Genomic DNA, 24,276 nt, shown 5'->3' on the forward strand with positions numbered 1-24,276 from the left:
ATTTCTACACTTCAGCCCTCTGGCAATAAAAACCAATTGCCATTTACCTTCCAAACCACAGCTTTCTGACTTTGTGTACTTCATGCACAAGATCACCGCAGTCCTTTTGTACTTCACTCATCTGCAGTCTTTTTCCATTTAAGTAGTTGTCTGTCTTTAGAGAAGACCTAAAGTAGATAGAGAAGACAACAGTGATGGAGGGCCAGGATGGTCTCCTGGAGAAGAGGCCAGGGATAGACAGCTGGAGTTTGGCAGCTCGAAGTGGCTGGACCTTCCTTCCTTTCATTGGGCACATTCTCAGCTGAAGCCTTGACAGGGGAGGAGAGGTTCATGTACATAGGTAAAAGAACCTGTGAGGAAGGTCCTGTACAGGTGGTCTGCCTCCCTAATGGTTTCTGTGGAATCCTGGGTCTGCTGGCCTTCCTGCGTTGTTTTTAGAGTTGAGTGTGTTATATTGAGATGACCTACGTACAAGTTTGCTGCACACATGGCACACTCTGAATCGTCCTCCATATAATCATGTGACCATAATTTTCTCTGATTGTGGGAAATAGTTGGTGAGTGGACGATGGCTTTAAACGTAATCTTAACCTTCTCCAGCTCTCAGGTTGTTTATGTCAATGCAATATGATCTGGTCAGGGGTCTGAACATTTGCTCTTCCTGCATCAGGAGGGTAAACAAAGACTCTGACTTCAGAACTGACAATGCACTTGTCCCAGAAGGATGACCACAGCTTTAAGCATTCTGCAGGAATTCCAAAGATAACATCGAAATACCCCTGTCCTGAGAAGTCCTGCTGGTAGAAACTGTTCCTGGTTTCAGAACAGCAGCAATCTTAGCGACGCAAACACGAGGAAATCTGCAGACGCTGGAATTTCAAGCAACACACATCAAAGTTGCTGGTGAATGCAGCAGGCCAGGCAGCATCTCTAGGAAGAGGTACAGTTGACGTTTCGGGCCGAGACCCTTCATCAGGACTAACTGAAAGAAGAGCTAGTAAGAGATTTGAAAGAGGGAGGGGCCTGAATCTTTAGCAATCTTAGCAAACCTCCTTGAAAAAGAACACAAGGCCAAAGGGCTGCGTGCCGCCATGTTTCTCACTGCCACAATGACAGGTGCAAACACCTTCTCTGCCTCCTAGTTTTGGGACCATGGCTTCTGTAAAAGCGCAGACTGCATTTGCTGGATGCAATATGTTGAAGCGGATAGAAGTTCTTGGGTGCTGCATTGTCATCTCAGTGACACTGTTTTGTAACAAGCACTCAGCAACATCTGTGTGGGAGGTTGGGAGGAATTGTCAATGTTTTGAGTCAGTCAAAGCCCTGCATCAGGACAAAGTGGACAGGGATGACGGCCAGTATAGGTTTCTTGTCAGTTTGGAGCAACTCACAAAATGCTGGAGGACTCAGCAGGTCAGGCAGCATTTGTGAAGGGAAAATGAATTGACAGCCTTCTTCAGGACCCTGTTTTGTCAGTCTTGCAGTGTTGTGAACACATTTGCAGATGTAGTTTCAGCATGTGGCACTATTGTGTTTATTTTTCTTTTGGAATTGCATTTACGGGAATGTAGCAATGACTGGACGAAGGTATTGCCAGAATCTCTGAGTTTACCTTCTACTGTCCCATTAGTTATTGAAGTCGACAAATGCTGGCAATTATTATCTATCTGTGCCCCAAGCACTAGGCGGGGAAACTTTAGAAATTGTAGGTCCAAAGTCAGAGAACAATAGAAATCTACAGCTGGCTGTTTAGCTGATGGTGTTCATTCTTAGCACAAACAAACTAATCAGTATGATCCCACTTTAAAGGTTTTGATCTGCAGTTCAGATGATTGTCATTTTGGGTGATAATTCACAATGCTGGAGAACTTTCACATTCAAATAAACTGGTGAAATGAAATTAGCAACAGATGAGGTCATGGAATTCATTTCTTACAATTCCTGGAACAATATTTTCTGAACCCGATCAACAAGCAAGCTATTTTGGTTGTGGAAATGTGTAATAAAACAGGATTAATTAGTTAATCTCAGTAGAGATCCTCTGTGGAATATGATCCAAACTTCCCATTCACTTTGAGAGTTAACATTTCGAGCTGACCATCTTTCATCAGAATTATTTCTGAAGAAAAGTTTCATGTTAATAACCTAACTCTATTTTCATCTTCCATTTTGTTGTCTGAACTGTCAGACGTTCCCAGCACTTTCTCCTATTATTTCAGATTTCCAGAAATATTCTTTGCCATTCTAAAATGGGGAGCTGCAGAGATGGTGGGTGCATTGTTTATGATCTTCAAAAAGTACAATAAATGTAACTCTGGTAGTGGTTAGCACAATGTTTTACAGTCCCAGCGACCCAAGTTCATTTTGTGCCACTATAAGGAGTTTGTACGTTCTCCCCATGACCACGTGGGTTTCCTCCACAAGTCCAAAGACCTACTGGTTGGTAGGTTAATTGGCCATTGTAAATAGTCCCATAATTAGGCTACAGTTAAATCAAGGGTTGCTGGGCCGGAAGGGCCTATTTCAGACTGTATCTCAATCAATCAATCAATAAATTGCTGTCACTCTGGAGAGGACGGTGAGAGAAAACAGAAGAACAGACCAATGAGGTTAATATCAGAAGCTGGGAAAGTGGAGTCACGGGAGATTGTCGATGCTGGAATCTGGAGTAACAAACAAACTTCTGGATGAACTTGATGGGTCAGGCAGCATCTGCGGGAGGAAATGGGCAGTTAATGTTTTGGGTCGATGCACTTTACCTGGACAGAAAGAGTAGGGGTGAGGAAAATGTAGGAATCCATTATTAAGGAAGTAATAGCACAGTACTTGGAAAAGTATAACATGGGTGCAGTCAACATGATATTCATGAAAGGGAAATAATTTTAAAGCTATTGGAATACCTTGAGATTTTGATTGGCAGGGTGAATAAAGGGGAGCAAATAGATGTATTTCCAATAACATGGCATGGGAAAGACAACTGCATAAGAACTTGTAAGGTTGAGAGTGACATTCACCTGGAACAGAGGACTGGCTGATAGATGGCAAAGATTCAGAATCATGTTTATTATCATTGACATACAGTACGTTGTGATAATCGGAATGAATAGGTTATTTTCAAGTTGTAAGCTGTACCGGTGACTTGCCTCAGGGATTAATGCTGAGGCCTCGGCTAGTTGCAGTCTATATGAAGGGGCTACTCATAATGTATAAAAGTTTGCAGATGTCACAAAGGTGGTTGTTGAAGTAATTTGTGAGGAGAATGTAAAGTAATTGCAAAGGGACTTGGTGAGTAAGGGAGGTGGAATATAATGAAAAAATATGAGGTGTCTTTTTTGGTAGGAAGTATAGAAAAACAAAATTACTTAAATGATCAGTGACTTCATTTTTTTTAAAGGGATTAAGGTGCTTTTGTACAAGACAGAGAACTTGCAAGTCAGTGTGGCGAGTGATTATGAAGGCGAATGGAATGTAGCCCTTATTGGCGGGGGCTTGATGACTATGAAGTAAATATTGCTAGAATTCGCAAGTTCCTTGGCTCCAGCTTATATTTTTGGCTCTGGGTAGCATCTTTGGTAGATTTTTTTCCTATTTTCTTCGGCTGATATTTAATTTCACATGCCTTTCTTTTCCTTTCCCTCAGTGAGCTCAGGAGATGAGAGAGTACCGGCAGCAAGAACAGGCTGACCCTCAGCGGATACTCTCCGTGCCACAGGAGCTCCCCATCCTGGAGCAGTTCGTTTGTCAGAAGAAAAACAAGAAGGAGAAGACTCGCCTGGCAGACAGTAAGATGTTGGCTGGCTCACAGAAGCCAGCCCGAGCCCAGAAAAACTCGAGCCCCAACAAGCACTTAAAGAGCCCGGGCTCACCTGGCATGATGTCCCACAGCCCAGGCACACTTCATTCGGGCTGTTCCAAGCCTCGGGGTCTGAAGAGCCCCCCACTAACCGACACCCAAAGGTATTTAATCTGTATCGCTGTTGCTGAAGGGCCAATGCTGAGTGCTTGAAAGAAAGTTGCCGCTAATTTGCAGCTATTGAATAGAAGTTAGATTTGTATTAGTTGTTGAATTTGGTGCGTTTTAAATTTTGTGCCATGAATTGTAAGTTTTGAGTAAAGAAAGGACCCAGAGAAGAGGAGGCATTAGCCCTGCCTGCCCACTCAGTTGCATGTAAAGATTTTTTGATTCAATGCAAATGCAGCCATCTGCAAACAGAGGGTTTTTCCCCCTCGCTGTCTGGCGTCTTGTGTTTATTGTAAAATATTAGTGAGTCATACTACAGAGCATTGGCCATCTACAATGAGGAATTCATAATTGTGCCCTGCAGCTCAAGCACTGGAGATCCATTCATAGAGTAGGTTAGTGACAGAGGTGCGCAGTGCAACAATGTTCACTTGCTTCCACTGGAGGGCATGTGGTAATGTTGAACCAGTGCCTCTCATGAGCAGCGTAGTTGGGCTATAGTACAAGTGAACTAGTACTATAGTGGCAGTACAGATGAACTAGGGTAACCAGACAAGTGTCAGCGCAGCTGGAAACACCTGTGCCTTGTAGTGGACTGCCTAGTGTAAATATAGCTCGACTAGAGTGAACAGATTAAAAGGAGTACTGCTCTATTATTCTGAAGACAAACATTAATAAAGAAGAGTTGTATTGAACTATAATTGTACCGAACTCACAGGATGAGAATAAACAGCCAAGTAACAACACAAGTTGACTATATTGAACAGATTGGTGTCAGCCTGCCTCAGCTAGAGTGAGGAAGCTAATGTGAACATTTCTGGGCCACAGTGGACCATGTTTTGTCACTGCAGCTGGACTATTGTGTGTAGATTAAATGGAAGCACGGGAACATGGGTGACAGATCGGTGGCTGTGCTGAACAGAGAGCAACTTTCAGTGTAGACGTTCAGTGAGCAGGCCAGCAGCAGTACGTTTGTGGAGAGAAAGGGAAACCATTCGCTCTAAGTAAGAAGAAGAATTTCAATCAATCAAATCAAATCAAAATCAAAAAACTTTATTGTCATTCTAACCGTACATCAGCTCTGTAGGGAAGAATGAGACAGCATTTCCCAGGAGCAGTGCAATCATAACATAACAAACGCAACACTAAATAATAAACATAACAATAAATAGTAAAACACAACAGCCACATGTCATTTAAAATCAGTTATACGTCTCCAGTGCAAGTTAAAAGTGTCCAAAGCAGAGTCAGGTGGAGCAGCTATTTAGCAGTCTGACTGCCTGTGGGAGGAAGCTGTTTAGTAGCCTTGTGGTTTTAGTTTTGATGCTCCTGTAATGTTTGCCTGATGGCAGAAGAACAAACAGTTCATGGAGAGGGTGTGAGGGGTCTTTAATGATGTATCGTGTCTTCTGGAGGCATCGACTCTGAAAGAGGTCTTGGACAGAAGGTAGGGAGATGCCAATAACCTTCTCTGCTCCCCTAACCACCCTCTGCAAGGCTTTTTTGTCGACAGCACTGCAGCTGGAGTACCAGGTTGTGATGCAAAAGGTCAGCACACTCTCAACCACGCCTCTGTAGAATGTAGTTAAGATGTTACTGGGGAGTGATGCTTGTTTAAGCTTCCTCAGAAAGTGCAATCTCTGCTGGGTATTTGATTGTACATTTGATTGTAGACAAGGTGGAACAGCATTGGATGAGGGCTAACCAAACATGAGGGTCGGACAATGGGGGTACAAATACCACCGGACTCGGCGTGCCTAGGCGTTATCCCCGATGAAGATGGCAGAGTTTGTCATCAAAACATTGGTTGTAATCGATACCTGGACCCGGCTGGAAGCCTGAGAAGAGTTTATTCATCATATACGCCAGGAAAGCACTAAATCATTTTTCAACTAAAAGAAGCACAGTTGGACTGTAGTCAACACTCATTTCATTACAGTGGACCATAGTGAACAGGCTAGTGTTGATCAGCTAGTGGCAGTACAACCAGAGGCCCAGAAAGAGGCACAACACTTGTTGCTTCATGATTGTTTAATTAAGAGTTGATAGAACAGGGGAAGTTGAACAGACGGTGATAGAGGTGCCTCATGTAGAACAGCTTTTTTTTTAATGCAGAGATGAGGAAAATTCCATTCAAATCTGTGGATAAGAATTACCTAATTAGAAAGTACATATTCAATGCTGCAGATCCAAATTAACCAATGAGAAAGCACCTCCAGGTCCTCCTCTCCCCTCCAGGCCTTCACCTCCATCCCCCAACCCTACCCCTAATCTTAACCTCCACAGCCCTCTCTCCTCCAGCCTCTCACTTACAATCCCCTAACCATAACCTCCACACCCCTACAAACCCTGTCCTGCATCCCCCACAAATCCTAGCCCGCACCCACCAACCCCAGCGCTCATTCCCTACAATCCACCCACCCATCCCAACACCAATCATAAGCAATAACCCTACCACCCCCACAAACCCTTAGCATGTTCGTAACCCTAAACCTTAATAAGATAGAGGCAAGAAGGAGAAAGATCCCAAAAAAGGCAAGTAGTGTTGGACCAGGTTATTTTAGGCGTGGCCAGATCAAAGTGGCAGGGTCGTGACACAAATCTCCAGTAACAAGATCAAGAAACACAAGAGGGATAATTTCCCCACTGCCCGCATAATTACACCCCAACCTCCACACACCTCTATGGGCTCGCGCCCCACAGACCCTCTCTACGCGGTTTAAGATGGCACCCGTTTGGGCTGAATTGAGGCAGCGGAGCCTGGACCAAGAGCGTATTGAAATAGCAGGGCATGTGTCCAAGAGCGAGGAATGACCTGCAATTTAGCTGATTTAAGCACTGGGCCAGATTGAAAAGGTCAGGGTGTTGGGCCAGAGGCGAGGGACGGGCCTGTGTTCAGCTCACTGCTCCGCAAGGTTTACTTGCCTCTGAGCTGAACTGAGGCTGTGGCCTGCAACTAACAGTTTCCTGAATCGACTGCAGTGATGACCAGCTTTGTGGCTGTGGACTCACTTTTGTGAGCTTTACCTACTTTTATTGTTTGCATGAGTTTTTTTTCCTGCATATTGGATGTTTGACAGTCTTTTTTTAGTGGGTTCCACTGGGTTTGTTTGTGGCTGCCTGTAAGGAGAGAAATCTGAAGGTTGGTTATAGTATACATACTTTGATAATGTACTTTGAACATTCAAGTAATGCAGAACAAATGAACTTCCAGAGCTTTCTAGAATTATACTTTGTATAACCTTTAGAGGTATATTAAACTGTTACATACAAATAAGAATGACTTAAAATACAAGCAAGTATGGCACGTGGACTAGTGATCTGAAGGTCTTGGATTCGAGGCTCGGCCGAGGCAGTGTGTGTGTGTCCTTGAACAAGGCACTTAACCACACAATGCTCCAGTCTACCCAGCTAGAATGGGTACCGGCAAAAATGCTGGGGGTTAACCTCGCGATAGACTGGTGTCCTACCTGGGGGGGGGGGGGGAGTCTCGTACTCTCAGTCGCTTCACGCCACAGAAACCGGCATAAGCACCGGCCTGATGGGCCACAAGGCTCGTGACAGACTTTTTAAAAAAAATACAAACAAATAATTAATTATTAAGCTGCAAAGAAAATAAGAATGAAAGAGTCTAATCTAAGAATTAAGCAGTCAGATCCAACAAAACCGATCACGTATTCTCAGCACAGCGTGATTCTGCTGGACAGAACTGTAGCAATGCAATTAGACAATCGTGAGCAGATGCATCAGTGCAAATAGACCAGAGACTGAACTGAATGGTAGCAACATGGTTGCACTGAACTGAGTTTATATATACTGCTGAGTTAGTGTGTGCAGAGCTGGATCGTAGTGAACAGACTTGTGGCAGTGCAGCCAGACAAGTGAACTGATTCCAAAACAGTCTGGTTATTGTGAACAGACAGCAACTACACCTTTCACCATTTTCAACAAATCAGATGCTGTTGGATGAGCATGTGTTAGCAAAGCTGCACCATGGTAAACATTTAATGTTGGTACAGTTGGACTGAAGTAAACTTGCCAGTGTCACTACAGCTAATGAGATTGGAGCTTTTTTTAAAATCCTTTTCCAAAGGTGGTTTATTCAGTGATTTCAGTGTCGCAGGAATACAATACTATTATACTTCATGATGCACCCTATGTACAGTAGTTTCAAATTACAACACAGTCATTACTCATCCGAAAACACTCAAGCCCAGTGGTCGCAGAAATCCTCATTGACCTGTGGATACCACGTGCCCCTTCTTGAGGGACACCCAGGCACGGACGTAACCCCAGAAGTGGGTCCAGTCAGTTGTCTCGGGCAGAAGCCTCGACTGCACGTGGCAGTAGAGCTAGCCGATAATGAGCAGAGCTGTGTCAGTCGAGCTGCTTCAGAGTGAACAGACCTGTGGCTGCACAGTTGGACCAGATGAAATAGACTTCTGACTGCATGGCTGGACAACACTAAACTAATTTCAGCACAGCTGGACAGCAGATAGACCCACTGCAGCACAGATATGCTATTGTGGACAGAGCAGTGTCAGTTTCTATCAGAACCATTTGAGAACAGCTAGTTGGGCTGTAGAAACCAGAGGCAGCAGAGTGGACTATTGTGAGCAGTTAGTGTCAGAACAGCTGGACTTCAGTAAGGAGATGCTTTAGTACGGTTAGGCTAAAGTGAGCATGCAAGTTTGACTAAATGAAGCAGTTAATTTATGGTAATAGAATCAGAATCAGGTTTATTATCACTGGCATGTGTCGTGAAATAGTGGTTGATAGTAAGCAGAATTACTGTGAGCATGTATAATTCACCATTAGTGTAATGTTATAGTGAACAAATTGCTACTGGTAGAAATTGATTCCAATGATTAATGATGCCCAATTCTATTTCGCCACAATTATTGTTGACTGTCCAATTAATGATTTTGTTGAGGATGATATATTTACTTACTGGCCATTACGTCGCTTGCGTTTAGGGCAGCAATGAAGGTCCTCCATCCCTCTCTGTCTGTACTGTCGCACACAGATGTAGGCGGATTCTTCATTGCTGTTTCCATAACAATTTTGTTTTACTAGTCGGGGTTGTTCACCCCGAGCTGAGCCCCTGAACCTGGAGGACCATGGACCACTCTTGGTCTGTCCTCTAACCTTTGACCTGTTTGGCATGGGTGACCGTACCAAAAGCCAAAGCACAAGGCCCTGGCTCCAGGCAACATAGCTCTCCGGGTCATTGAAGCACACAAATCTCCAAACCCTGTGATGAGGTTGTGGTCTTCTCGGAGGATGATGAGGATATGGTGTCAGAAATTACGTGCCATACTTGGGAAGAAGGGCAAAGAAAGGGTAAAAAAGTTTGTTTGTCCAATGGATAGAACAAATGGTGAGTGTTTGTCAAGAGAATTCAATGCTAAATTGCATTTATTATAATGCAAGGAGTATCAAAAGTAAAGTAGATTAACTCAAAGCTTTAATTAACATGGGGGTCTGTAGTATTGTTCCTTTCACTGAAGCATGGTTGAATGTTAAGCAGGACTGGCAACTCAGTATCCCAGGCTATAGAAATTTCAGGTGAGAGAGAAGGAGGGCAGAAAAGGTAAGGGGATAGTGCTCTGTCAGTCAAAAATTACATTATTACATTATTCAGGGAGCAATCTTGGAAGGTTTCTCATGCCCACATGGGTAGAGATTATAAACAAAAAGGCTGTCATCAGTTTGCTGCAGGTACCTCACAGAACCCCCCATCGGTCAACAGGAGACAGAGAAACAGATATCTGGGCAAATATCAGGGAGATGCAATAAAAAAATAGGTTTATCATACTAGAGGTGGTGGAATTTCAATCTCACTAATAATGAATTTGGGTTGACTTGGCTTTAAAGGCTCAGAGAGGGTGGAATTTTTGAGGTATGTCCAGGAGAAATTTTTCCTACTGAATGTGGACTGACCAACAAGGGAAGGAGCATCACTAGGCCTCATCACAGGGAATGTAGTTGGTCAAGTGGACAGAGTGTCAGCTGGGGATCATTTTGGAAACCATAGCTTCATATTTTGAAGCTATGGTCAGGGTATCAAGGGATATGGGGAAAAAGCCAGAAATTGGAACTAGATGGGTGAATAGTTTAGCTCATGGGGGAGCTGCAGAGCAGACTCGATGGGCCGAATGACCTACTTCTGCTCCTTTGTCTTGTGATCTTGTGATATTTTAAGCAACACACATAAAAATTGCTGGTGAACGCAGCAGGCCAGGCAGCATCTATAGGAAGAGGTACTGTCGACATTTTGGGCCAAGACCCTTTGTCAGGATTCTGGAAAAGGATGATGATGGACCAGTAATGAAGGTCTTAAACTGGGGGGGGGCGGGGGGGGAACAATTCCATTAACACAAGGGAGGAGCTGGGTAGATTAGGCAGGTAAGTCTATATCTCCTTTGAGTTCTGTGGAGACAGCAGTAGTTCAAGGCCAACATGTTCCTGTAAGGCTAAAAGCCACAGTGACAGGGATTGAGAATCCTGAATTTTGAGCAATAGTGATGCTTGGATGAAGAAGATAAAAGGAAACATGCGACAAGTATTCAGATCTAATGATGGAGAAGGCCTGTCAAAAGTATAAAAAAGTTGAGGGAGCTGCTTAAAAAGGAATTTCAGAAGGCTAAGAGGGGTCACAAAAGACACTGGCAGACAGCATTAAGTTTATACGTTTAAAAAAAATGCTGGGAGAACATAGGTTATGGAGCAACTGCTGGGTGATGGGATATAAAATGCAGAAGGGTGTGAACGGATTGGCATGGACAAGTTGGCTGAATGGCTCTTTCAACGATTCCATGACTTCTGTATGTGTAACTCTGTGACCATGGGTTCAAATGATTTGGTCCATCGGCAAGCAATGGTTGGTGAAAAGCTACAGAGTCGGGGCTAGAGAACAAAATCAGCAGCTTCAGGACTTCCCTGGACTGATTACTGGGTACCTGCTATTTCTTGTGCTTTAACTATCATCAGAAGCTGCTAAAGGCACAAGAGGTCTGCGAGGGATTGACTATCACCCCCTTTAATGCTGCTCTCAAAGCTCCCCTCAAACCCATCGACAGCGGAGACAAGTAGTACTGATGTCAAGTTCAACCTCTTCTCTCTGAGCCAGTTGGCCTCAAACCCTGTGAGGAAGCACGCCCACATTTGTGAGGAGGTGTTTGGTGAAGAGAACTGCCTGGATTCTCACCCGTGCTTATATAGGGAACCTCTGCATTGCCGTTTCAGACCTGGACGGCGGCTGAGTGTGTAGGTGGTACATTTACTCATCGTTCTGGGGAATTTCACAATTGGTAATACAGAAATATGTTTTTGATGAAGTGACGTGTTAACTTCCTATTCAACCTGACAGCTGCTGCTGATGTCATTGGGTGTCACCCTTGACTAAATGCCACTTGTGATATTAGATGTTTCTTATAAACTGTTCCTAGTTGTCTTGTGTCATCGGCTGCCCTCCCTCTCTGCCCCCTTTTACCCAGTGGTTTAAGGATTATCTTTTTGCCATGTACATTTACATGTATTAGGAAATTGCTGTAGTGTGTTGGTGCAACACGCAACAAAAACAGCATGAAACATTTATACAGAATAAAGAATTATATAAAAGTAAAGTTAGAAGTACAGATATGGAATAAAATATTTACAGTGTAAACAGCATTATAAAAAGTGCTTTGAAGTGTTTACAGTGCAGTGACCAGACGTGGGTAAAAGACAACTGCTTCAGTTGCCAATTGTTTAAACCAAAGAAGAATTGAAGGGGGGTGGGGGGGGGCTGTTCATGCATCAATCCGATTAAATTGAAAGTAATCTGAAGTGGTTTAACAGAGCAAATGCTGTGATTGTGTCTCCTGGTGGAGAGTTTAGAGCTCAGGTATTGTCATAAAATGGAGGCAACCATTTCAGACTAAATGAGGAATTTCTTCACTCAAAGTTGTGAATCTTTTGAATTCTCTACCCAGAGACTTGTAAGGGTCACAAGTATTTTCAAGACTGAGATAGACTATTATAGAAGAATCCTGGTTTAAGGAGTTAAGGAAGGAATTCTCTAATCAGCTGTAACCCTACTGAATGTCAGAGCAGAATTGAGATGTCAAATGGTAGAATTGAAATGCTACCTTTCAGTCACTCTGCTCTTTTGGTCTGGAATGGAGTGGTTGAAGGAGCAGATGAAGCGGATTCAGTAAGAACTTTCAAAAGGCAAGTGAATAAATGTACTTGAATGACAGCATTTTCCAGGGTCATGGTAAACGCACAGGAGAGCTGAGACCATTTGGTTAGCACTTTTCAAGAGCCATTGTAAACACAATTGACTACTGGTAGCTTTTGCTGTTTAGTTCTGAGGAAGGTCTTTCCACAGTCGCAGCGTGTGTCTGATGTGTGGGTTGTGGGGGTGTCCAGCAGCAAGCTCTCGGAGTTTCAGCCCTGCTGTGGAAACCAGTGGGCTGATGCTTGTTGCAGCTGCTGCGTACTTCCCTTTCCTCTGGGGGTTTCCCCCAGAGAATCTTGATCACCTAGCAACATTAAAAAGAATTGCATCCAACTTGTCTCAACCTTTTCCTTTCACTGCAACTTCGCCGTCTGCCAGAACTTCTTCACCTCATTACATCCGTTTTTGGGAAGTATTTTCTGAAATCTGAATCCCCTGGCTCTGAGCTTTGGGCCCTTTATCCTCGACACTCTCAGCAGGGCAAAGAAGTTTCTTCCACCTAATTATTTTCAAAGTCCCAGACCCTCAGTTAAATCATCTCACAAATTTTTATCAGGACTTAGGAAACAGAAGCAGGAGGTTGTAACTAGGCTTCTTGAACCTTCTTTTCCTTGATGTCTTTAGTATCTGAAAATTTGTTTCGATGTTGAACATATTCAGTGACTGAGCTTCCACAGTACTCTTGAGCAGAGATTTCTAAAGCTTCATAATGCTCTGGGTGAAGAAAGTTCTTCCCATCCCTGTCCCAAATTTTGAAACTGTCAGAGGCATTATTCTTGCACTTATATGCCTCAATGACTTAGACTTTTGTATGCCTCAATGATATTCCATATAAACTGTATGTAGCAAGCCTCCTAATGAGACAAGTTGTACTGTCTTCACCACACACCCCACATCCTCAGAATCAATCTGGTACATCTCCATATGCTCTATTTCAATATATCCTTCCTTGAGTAGGGAAAGCATACAATACACATTAGTCAACGTATAGTCTTTGAAGACGTACTCATCCTTCTGTAATAAAGACCAATGTAATTTTCTTCCTTCCAAATTGCTTGCTGCGTTAACTTTTAGTGATTTCTTTAGTGGATACCACGATCTCTCTGAACCAACATCTTTCAGCCTCCCTTCCCATTATTTCACCAAAGAATCCTCCCCACTATAACTCTGTGGTGGTTAGTCCACACTTGGAGCATTGTGTTCAGTTCTGGTCGCCTCATTATAGGAAGGATGTGGAAGCTTTAGAGAGGGTGCAGAGGAGATTGACCAGGATGCTGTCTGGATTAGAGAGCATGTCATATGATGAAAGGTTGAGCGAGGTAGGGTTTTTTTTTCTTTGAAATGAAGCAGGATGAGCGGTGTCTTGATAGAGGTGTATAAGATGATAAGCATAGATAGAGTGGATAGCCAACGCCTTTCTCCCAGGGTGGCAATGATTAATATAAAAGGTGATGGGCTGAATATCAGATAGGTTTTTTAACACATAGAGTGGTAAGTGCAGGGAAAACACTGCCCGCAGTGGTGATAGAGGAAGGTACATTCGGAACATTTAAGGTACTCTAAGCTAGGCACATGGACGAAAAAAAATGGAGGAATAAGTGGGATGGGAGGAAAGGTTAGACTGATCTTGGAGTAATTTAAAGGTCAGCACGGCATTGTGGGCTGAAGCGCCTGTGTTGTGCTGAACTGTTGAATGTTTTAATCATTGCATTCCTGATAAATCTGCACTTAAGGCCTCTACAGCCTTCCCACAATTCCCCTTTGTGTATACGTACCTCAGAAATGACTTCAAAAGATCCTAAATAACTTGTAAGGCTTCTTTCTCCCTCATTATAAAGACTAACATTCCAATAGTTTTTTATATTATATTTTATGCTTAAGTGCAGCACGTTATTGATCTGTATCAATAGATCCCAAAAGAGCCCTGATGAAGGGCCTCGGTCCGAAACATCGACTGCCTACTTCTTTCCATAGATGCTGCCTGGCCTGCTGAGTTCCTCCAGCATTTTGTGTTTGATTTTGGTTCCTCATCATTGAAATAATATTTGGAAATATAATGTAAATGCTGACCTTACACTTACAATCTACCACAGATTCATACAATTAGTTAACCAACTCTTTCATATTTTAAGATGCCTTTACATGCTTAAGCTGTTGGCAGATTGCAATATATGACTCTCACCCAAGTCATGTTAAATATAGTGAATAATTGAGAAGGCAATATGTACTTTGGAGCACCTTAATTATCTAATTTAAAGACACGCTCATTAACATTACTGTATTCAAATGTCTAACCAGGTCAATAATTCACCTTCATTTTTATAATGCAGAATTATATTTAATGCCTTCATGTCATATAAGCTATACCCATTGAGAGATTCTGCTGTAGTTGTTTCAGACAATGCAGTTCTACTTATTAAAGTTGAAAATATGTTTATTAGCAAAATATGTGCACCATATACAACCTTTAGATTCGTCTTGCTGGCAGCCACAAAACAAAGAAGCACAATAGAATTCATGAAAAAAAGCACACAAAGACCATTAAACATCCAAGGTGAAAAAAAAAGAACAAATCTGTTCTTATACTTTAAATCTATGTTGGTAATCGCTAATCAGTTCAAATTTCCACTAACTTCCACTGCCCACCTCCCTCTCAGATCTGCGTTTTCGTAATGCCACATGGTGAGTGAAATGGTTGCAAGAGCTGCCTCCTTTTATGACTATGGGAATCAGCATTGTTGATGATGCATCCCAGTCAGATAAGGCAGGGACTGTAACCAAAATGTTAATATTGAGTATAAAATAATTGAAGGAGAGATAAGTGAGTGGGGAAGGCAGGAAATCTAAGAGTTTATTGGGGGAGAGGTACTGCCATTGGAAAGGTAGCAACTGTGGCCTCTTGTGCAACTCCAATTTTCATTGCTTCTCACTGGAAGCTGTACCATCAACTCCATCAACTGATCTGATTTCCTCTCTAAATTTTGAGTACATTTCAATAGTGGATGACTTGGGACATCCCAAGTTGCTAGCCAGCTAGTGAATTACATTTTGAATTTAAAATGCCAGGCAAAATGTGCAGGTTAGCGTCTCCCAGACAGTACCAGTTTGCCCATATGGCCGATGAATGAATTTGGACATGGGGCACCCATGGAAAATTCTACACTATGTCTCCAAGCATCCTACCATCTCTTAAAGTCAGGAAAATTTGGGTTAGGAAAAATTTGTACTGTGTTAAAAGTTACAGGCATGCATCAGGTGTGATGCAACAAAGCTCAGTGCTACATCATCATGTTCAACAATGAGCAACCCCCATTATTGCTCACTAGCTCTGCCATACATCAGCTATTTGGGTGCTGAGTTGGAGAGAAACTGACGGAGGCATTTGACGTCCCCCATTTAGGGCAAGGTTTGGTTGTCAAATTATTATTTTACTCTGTAGGGTCAGTGTCATTGGGCATGGGACGTTTTGTGTTTTTACACCAATCGTTTATCAGAATTTCAGCGCTCGTATTTTGCTTAAATTAGGATTCTCCTGGCTGAGTGCTGATTTGCTTTTATCAACTAACAGAGCTGTTAAACTTGAATCCCTAAAATTCCCCAGGCAGCGCATTAAAAAGAATTAGCAAACAAAGTATCTGACAGGCACTCCCCTCACTTTGCCTGTCTCCCAGGCAAATATTAAAGAATCCAAAAGGGTTTTTGTTTAATCTGAAAGCCGTTGAATCTTGCAGTGCTCGAAGGGACCTAAGTTCATGGACACTTTTAACTTGGTGCAAGCTCTCCTGACTTCTCTGTCTCACTTCAGATTCTAATTTGGATTCTGTAGAGCAGCAGAGAGCAACAAGGAGACTTTATTGATTCTGCCTGCAGCTGCTAGCTTCCTTTTGGTGGCAATTATATTTTTAAGTTTCCCCAGAGGCCTTGGGGATCACTCAAGTCAAATATGATTGGCTGTCTCATAGCGCATTCTCTCAGTTAATTCAATTCTAACAGCCCCCATAAACTTACAACGTGTTTGGAAATTCCAAGTGACTGGGACTGTTAGGTTGAGCCGAGGTCTACTTAACCTCACGGTGTTGGTTCATGATCCAGAGAATGGTATAATAAAGCTCCTGTGGAAAGCTGTGTAGAGCTAATTGAGGGTTAATTGAATCGCCTCATTCCCAAGATAAAAGTTATTTTTATTTTGCCCTATTAAGAATACATCAAGTTGTAATTGAAAAGTGATTAACAATTTCTGTGTTACCAGTTCAGTTTGCCCAGGCTTTTTATCGCTGTAAATCCCTGATGGTTTCAGTCCATGCTGACCCACTGCTTCAGTCAGCATTCCACATTTCTAACCATCCTTTCCCATATCTTGTCCAAGTTTCTCAGGGTTGCTTGATCCTTACAATCTGACCGTGTGCCCCCTTGATCACTTTGTCATTTTCTTGTTTTTGAAGATTGTGTTGGCATTTTAGTCTTGCTTGACTTCTAGTTTCAAACATGAATGTCAAATTCTGGATATGTGAATGATCAATAACCTAGGTTCCAGCCAGCAACTCACTAGTATTAGAAAAATAAAGAGCTTCACAATGCCAGAACACTCCAGTCACATTACACTTGCAATGGATGGATGACATTGGTCCACCCTCCTCTCCTATCAGATTCCTCTTCCTTCAGTCCTTTTCCACCTATCACCTTCCAGCTTGTATTTCTTCCCCTCTCCCCACCTTCTTATTCTGGCTTCCTCTTTCCCTTCGAGTTCTGATGAAGGGTCTCAGCCCAAAACGTCAACTCTATTCCTCTACATAGATGCTACCTGACCTGTTGAGTTCCTCCAGCATTTTGTCTGTGTTACAGTGGAGGAAGGGATAGTGTTGGACGGCTGCAAGAAGATAAAGCCAAGACAGACTGGTGATGCTGACAGAGTGCTAGGGGCTGGTGAATAATGAATAGTGTGTCGTAAAGATGTGCAGACAATGAAGGATATCTGAAATGAGAGCACGACTGAGGAATATGCCATTCAACCCATTACATTTGCTTGACCATTCGATGTGAAGGCTAACATTTTACTTTGGCGCTACATCCCCGATTCCAGTGGCCACGTTATTAGGCCCATTAGTACAAGTACCTAACCAGCCAATCATGTAGCAACAAGTCGATGCATAAAAGCATGCAGGCATGGTCAAGAGGTTCAGTTGTTGTTCAGTCCAAGCATCAGAATGGAGAAGAAATGTGATCTAAGTGACTTTGACTGTGGAATGATTATTGGTGCCAAGTAAGCTGGCTGAGTACCTCCCAAACTGTTGATCTCCTGGGATTTTTATGCACAACAGTTTTTTAGAGTTTACAGAAAATGGAGTGAAAAACAAAAAAAACCTAGTGAGCGGCAGTTATGTGGGCAAAAAACACCTTGTTAATGAGAGAGATCAGAGAAGAATGGTCAGACTGGTTCAAGCGGACAGGAAGGCGACAGTAACTCAAATAACCACACGTTACAACAGTGATGTGCAGAAGAGCATCTCTGAATGCACAGCATGTCAAACCTTGGATGGGCTACAGCAGCAGAAGATCACAAACATACACTCAGTGGCTACTTTATTAGATACGAGGGGTATACAAGAAAAGAAAACTAAATATTTGAAATGAGAGATGGAAGACGGGAATGGCTGATCATTTGAAGCTGTTGAATTCATTGTTATGTCGTGGAAGTTGTGTAATCTACCAAGTTGGGAGGGGAGATCTTGAGCTGCATTAAGGAGTTGGATTGGGAAGGAAAACATTGGTTTACCTGGAAGGAGTTTTCTGGTCCCTGGATGTTAGGAAGCAAGGAGGTAAAAGAGCAGCCACTGAGAAGATGTCATGAAAGTGGCTATTGCTGGAGATAGAAAAGGGGATCAGAGTTCACAGTGGGAGTGGTGCCGTTGGAATGCTGAAAGTGAGAGGGGGGGGAGATGAGGAAAATGTGTCAGAAATTGCTGAGAATAATCTGTTCAATGCAGAGGCTGATGGATGGAAACCTCTATCTGTGTTCTATGTGCGAGGAGGGGTCTCGAAAGGAAGCAATGGTTGAAGAGAATGGCAAATGTATCAGAAGTACATTTGTGGGGGTGGGGACATCAGAATCGGAATCGGGTTTAATGTCACTGCCATACTATACGCTGTGAAATTTGTTGTTTTGTGGTAGCAGTACATTGCAATACATAATAACTGTAGATTGCAGTAAGTATAAAAAAAGGAAATTTAAATTAAATAATGCAAAAACAAATTAAAGAAAAGGATGAGGTAGTGTTCATGATTTTATTGTCCATTCAGAAATCAGATGGCAGAGGGAAGAAGCTGTTCCTGAAACGTTGAGATTCAATTCGAGATTCAAAGATTCAAAAAACTTTATTGTCATTCGAACCGTACATCAGCTCTGCAGGATTCAGCATCAGCGGCTCCACAGTGGAGAGAGTGGAAAACATCAAGTTCCTTGGGGTGTAGATCTCGGACAATCTCACTTGGTCCAGGAGCACCACTGGGATTGTGAAACGGGCCCAGCAGAGATTGCACTTTCTGAGGAAGCTTAAACAAGCATCACTCCCCACTAACATCTTAACTACATTCTACAGAGGCGTGGTTGAGAGTGTGCTGACCTTTTGCATCACAACCTGGTACTCCAGCTGCAGTGCTGTCGACAAAAAAGCCTTGCAGAGGGTGGTTAGGGGAGCAGAGAAGGTTATTGGGGTCTCCCTACCTTCTGTCCAAGACCTTTTTCAGAGTCGATGCTTTATGCCCTGCAGAGCTGATGTACGGTTTGAATGACAATAAAGTTTTTTGAATCTTTGAATCTTGAATTGTATCTCAACGTTTCAGGAACAGCTTCTTCCCTCTGCCATCTGATTTCTGAATGGACAATAAAATCGTGAACACTACCTCATCCTTTTCTTCAATTTGTGCTGAGTGTGTCTCTTCTGACTCCTGTACCTCCACCTTGACGGTAGCAATGAGAGGAGGGCATGTTTTGGGTGATGGGGATCCTTAATAATGGATGACACCTTCTTGAGGCATCATTCTTTGAAGGTGTTCTAGGTGCTGAAGAGGCGAGTACCCATGGTGGAGCTGGCAGAGATGGGGGAAGCTGCGATGTAAACCTTCGAGGAAGCTGGGCTCAAGAAGTGTAGTCAAGTTTGCAAAGGGAATCTGTTGGCTTGTGGCAGAAACTAATTGTTCACCTGTCCCTGAGGTAAAGAAGTTAAGAGAGGATAAAGGGAATGATAGACCAGGTGAAAAGATGTAGCTTTATTAATTACATTTTAGTTTTACTGGATTCCAGGAGGAGAATTGGCTGCAGTTGGAGGGCAACTATTTTAATTTGCCATCCTAAATATAAAAGCAAATTTCTTGGTTCTAACAGCTGGAACTGCATATAGACCAGGGTACTTTCCACTGGGAGAGACCACAGGAATGTGTGCTTTTTTTAAAAAAAAAACACACACAAATGTTTTTTTTAACATTTCCAAATAATTTTGTAATTTTTAAATGGAGCAGTTTGGAATGATGGGTTGGTGGATGGAAGATGTGTGGAGACTATCTGACCATTTATCTCACTGCTGTTTGTTAAACATTGCGGTGCATAACTTGCTTGTTTTATGCCTTGAACTGTAAGAATAACTATTCTACACTAAATACAGTATTTCTTGTAAAGTACTTAGGGTTTCCTGACATTCTAAAAGTCGCTAAAGAAATGGAGGCCACGTGGTTCTTCCTCACTTCAGTTTCAGTTTGAATCTATCTTGCCTTTTTAAATATGTATGCTTTCCTGTCCATGGACTGGCCACTGAGAACCTACTCCACAATTAGTTTCTTCTTGTGATACATATAAAGGCTCTTTCCAGGATATGGCAGGGTTCCGTTTCTGTGAACTGTTTATGACCTACACAGATCACAACTGGTAAAGGCAGTTGCAAATGGCAGAAGATGCCTTCAGCAGCCAATAAATCCATTTTATCCGTCTGCCAAACGCTAGTACACAGTTGGGCATTTTGTAAACTGGGGAGGACCTTTATGTAATCTGTCCATTGGTGTTTATGTTCCTCCTGAACCTCTGCTCGTCTCTTCATAATCATTTGTCAATGTTTACTGTTTCCTTCTCCCTCAAGAACCTGACTGGTTTTAAAAACTACCGTCTTTTTTACTTTTGATCATTCAACATGCCTTCATTACTGAATTTCTTGAGTAACACACACACACAAAATGCTGGAGGAACTCAGCAAGTCAGGCAGAATAAACAGTCAACATTTCAGGCTGAGGTCCTTCACCAGGACTGGAAAGGACGGGGGGCGAATCCAGAATAACCTGACTTTCCTACTGCATTTAGTTCAGATTTTTTTTATTGATGACTCCCAATTCTAGTCCTCCGGTACAAAAATGGAAATGTCAAGTGTGAGTCTATGCTATGAAACTGATTTAATAATAACAGTCCTAAAAGGTCAACTCCCAGCCTCATTTCTATTAGGAAAAAAGTCTGTCTGATGTGCATCCTTTCAATTCAGCTTTCAGATTTCTCAAGTAAAATCTGTTCATTTGTCCAAGTATCTCTCCAAAACATAGCTATTGTCCAGCAGCCTCTGTGGTGGTAGGAATGCATGAGGAGGTAACGTTGAATGTTGACTGATTGAAGTCATAGAGTTTGGTAGGGATTCCTGATTTGCCCTTACTTGTGTTTGTCTGCACAAGTTGTCATCTGAAGGGTAACACACGACTTGATGGGAACTTTAGTGATAGAACATCCAACAGTACAGCCCAGTGCAGTCCCTTCAGCCCACAATGTTGTGCCAACCCTTCAATCTTGATTAATTAGGGCAGGAAGGGATACGGGGAGAAGGCAGAAGATCGAGGCTGAGAGGGAAATTGGATCAGTCATGATGAAATGGTGGAACAGACTCAATGGGTCAAATAGTTTACTTCTGTTCCTATATCTTGTGGTCTAATTACCCCACAGTCAATCTAACCCTTCCTTCCTACACAACCCATAAACTTCGATTTTTGTTTTTCCTATGTGAGAAATAGATGGGGAGCTGATGTTTTGAACCACAGGTGAAGTCATAATCTTAGTACTCAAAGTATATTGCATAGTTCAGTGAATACCAGGATTAAAACTCAAAGCTGAGTTGTACATAGAACATTACAGCACAGTACAGGTCCTTCAGTCCGTAATATTGTGCCAACTTTTCAACCAACTTCAAGATCAATCTAACTCTTCCCTTCCTCATGGTGCTCTATTAATTTATCACCCATGTGCCTATCTAGAGTCTCTTAAAGGTTTCTAATATATCAGCCTTTCCAGGCAGTGCAATCTGTGTGTAAGATAAAACCGACTTCTGACATCCCACGCTAACTGCGATTTATGAGCCGAACAGAGCCGATCTGGAATCGCAGTCAGTCTGCTGACGTTTCCATTCAGTCAATCTGGAGCTCTTTGATCCTGAAGCAGATGGGTGCATCTTGCCAGTACTTGTGTGCAGGCATGCAGGAGCACACTCGCTCAGTTCCAGCCTGCCCCACGAAGGTTGTACTCTGCACTTCACCACCCAGCTCCTCTCTCATCCTGTCAAACGCAGTCTTTTTTTTATCCTGTTTTTGTACTTTCCTCATTTCTCTCATGCACCTTCAAAGGAATCGTTTCTCCCAAAGGGATAATGCTACAGACACCATCCTCTCCCTGGGCTATAGGCACACAGCCATAGACTCACAGTGAGCTACAGTTCTGTATGCTAGCCCCCGTAACGGCACCGTTCCACAGGCTCGAGATCCAGATGGGTACTGCTCTCCAGAAGTTGGAGAGGAGATGTTGAGGAAACTCTCTCTGAGGGAGAGGGGAGTTTTGTAAATGCAACCAAGTTTCCCACTTGTGGGTGAAATAAGCAGCCGCCATTCCTCAGTCCCGGGCTCACATCAGCCTGCTCAGGTGCGGGATCAGTTTAAGCATTATTTCCAGGCTCCTATCCTTCTAGACTTGGATGTGACGTCCCTTGAGAACCAAGATGAGGAGGAATTTCTTTAGCCAGAGGATGGTGAATCTCTGGAATTCATTGCCACATTTGGCTGTAGAAGCCAAGTCATTGGGTATATTTAAAGTGGAGGTTGATAGGTTGTTGGTTAGTCAGGGTGTCAAAGGATATGTGGAGAAGGCAGGTGAATGGGGTTGAGAAGGATAAGAAATCAGCCATGATGGAATGGTGAAGCAGACTCGATGGGCCGAGTGGCCTAATTCTGCCCTTCTGTCTTGTAGTTTTACAACAGAATTACAGACCTTTGTCATTAAGCCCATCACCTTTAACCGAGATTACTACCGGTTCCAGAGGTGCTCCTAAAGCAGATAGCTGTGAATTTGTGAAAGCTTATCTGTTAATGACAAGTTGGTGAGTATCTACTGTAGACTTTGCATCTCTCTGAGGGTTAACTATACAAGATCTTAATTTCTATGATCCATTTGCTTTTTAATGGTAGACGCCAGAAATATCCAGCAGGTTGGATAGTACCTGCGAAAAAGAAAGAGTTAACCATTCGGCCCAAACCATTCATCAGCACAAAGGATTGTCAGTTTGAAACATTAACCCTCTTCCTCTTTCCATAAAGCTGCCAGCCCTGTTCACTTTTCCATTCTGTTTCTCCTTTCCAAGCCTCCAGCTGTCGTAAGGTTCACACAGAAACAGGCTCTTCACCTGTTTTTCTGCCTAGTCCCATTTACCCTGGACAGTGCCCTCGATACCCCTCCCATCCACGTACCTATTCGGAGGCCCTCCGTTGGTTGAGGTCGACCGCGGATGTTGCGTCCTGGCTGTCTACGTGCCAGTACGCAAGCCTGGGCAGTATGATATGGAGAGCAAGTTGTTGCCCTGGCAGCTGATGATTCAAAAAAAAAACAGCAGAGACCAGTCAGTGTTGAACCCAACTCAACATAAGGACTGCCTTGGCGACCCCCAACTCCGGATTTTCCCTCTGGGTTTACTCCCGTGAGTGGATATAGCTGCAAGTGGAGGTTTGAGTTCAGAGTTTCCCTTCTCCTAGATGAGCTGCCAACCACAGCTGACCAGCCTGAAGCGACTGGTTTTAAGATGCCATTAACCCACTGTTACCCCTTCTGTCAGTAGAAACAGTTTTGTTTATTTATTTAGTGATACAACATGGAGTAGGACCTTCTAGCCCTTCGAGCAATTCCCCCCTCCCCCCCCCCCCCCAGCAACCCCACAACCCAGATTAACCCTAAACTAATCATGGGACAATTCACAATGACCGATTAACCTACCCAGTACATCTTTGGACTGTGGGAAGAAAACCAGAGTACCTGGGGAAAACCCACGCATCCCCTGGGGTACAGAGACTCCAGCGCTGGAATTGAACTCTGAACGGTTCCTCTGGGCTTAGTAGCTAAGCCACATGTTAAGGCCAGGAGCTGGACTTGGTTGTCAGAGGCAATTTGAGACATACCTATGTATCTAAACCTCTCTTAAATGTAATAATTATTTTTAATTCATATTCCAGTATCTTGTGATTTTTTTTTATATATAGTTGTGTTTTTTTTAAAAAAAGATCACATTTGTTTGTGCACCCTTTCACCACATGTCTCAATCTCTACCATTCGCATACTCATATTTTTTCTAGTTCCTTCACACTGTAGCTCTCAGCCATTTAATGTCCGTTTGCACTTTTGATAGAAAACCTTCCCCTTAACCTCTTGTGTGAGCTTCATCCAATCTAAGCCTGCATACGGCTGTTCTTGAACTCGTTGTATTGGACGAGGCTTCTGGTGTTCCTGGAAAGTGTACTGTGGGAAAGAGGTAGAAAAATGAAAAGGGTATTTCCCCTCTGTAATTCACTGACCCTGTCTCACACCTCTCTGTGAGCAAGCAAGCAGAGTGCAGATTTTTCTTGTCCCTTGTCATCCCCTAAAGTCACTCACAAACTATACATACTGAAGGCATCCAATGTATGGTAGGAAGGGTTACATACTTGATGAGATTAATAAGTCACCCTGTACCAGACTGTAGAGATTCTGGTGTTCTATGCCAGTAATACATCCATTGTCTGTGAATTGACCAATCCATTCCTCCCTGTGCAGCTT

General features: G+C 43.0%; 1 protein-coding gene across 9 annotated transcripts in view; it reads left to right on the forward strand.

Annotated features, from left to right (window-relative positions):
* Positions 1-24,276, forward strand: part of bcl9l (bcl9 like) — a 158,334-nt gene that overhangs the window by 88,874 nt on the left and 45,184 nt on the right. For all 9 annotated transcript variants that reach the window (XM_072238146.1, XM_072238142.1, XM_072238148.1 and 6 more), the window contains one exon: positions 3,641-3,957. In XM_072238146.1, the coding sequence (XP_072094247.1) occupies positions 3,653-3,957 (305 nt within the window). In that variant the 5' untranslated portion in view covers positions 3,641-3,652. The remainder of the gene's footprint in view (positions 1-3,640; positions 3,958-24,276) is intronic.

This window comes from Mobula birostris, chromosome 20 (assembly GCF_030028105.1).
Source record: "Mobula birostris isolate sMobBir1 chromosome 20, sMobBir1.hap1, whole genome shotgun sequence".
Lineage (NCBI taxonomy): Eukaryota > Metazoa > Chordata > Chondrichthyes > Myliobatiformes > Myliobatidae > Mobula > Mobula birostris.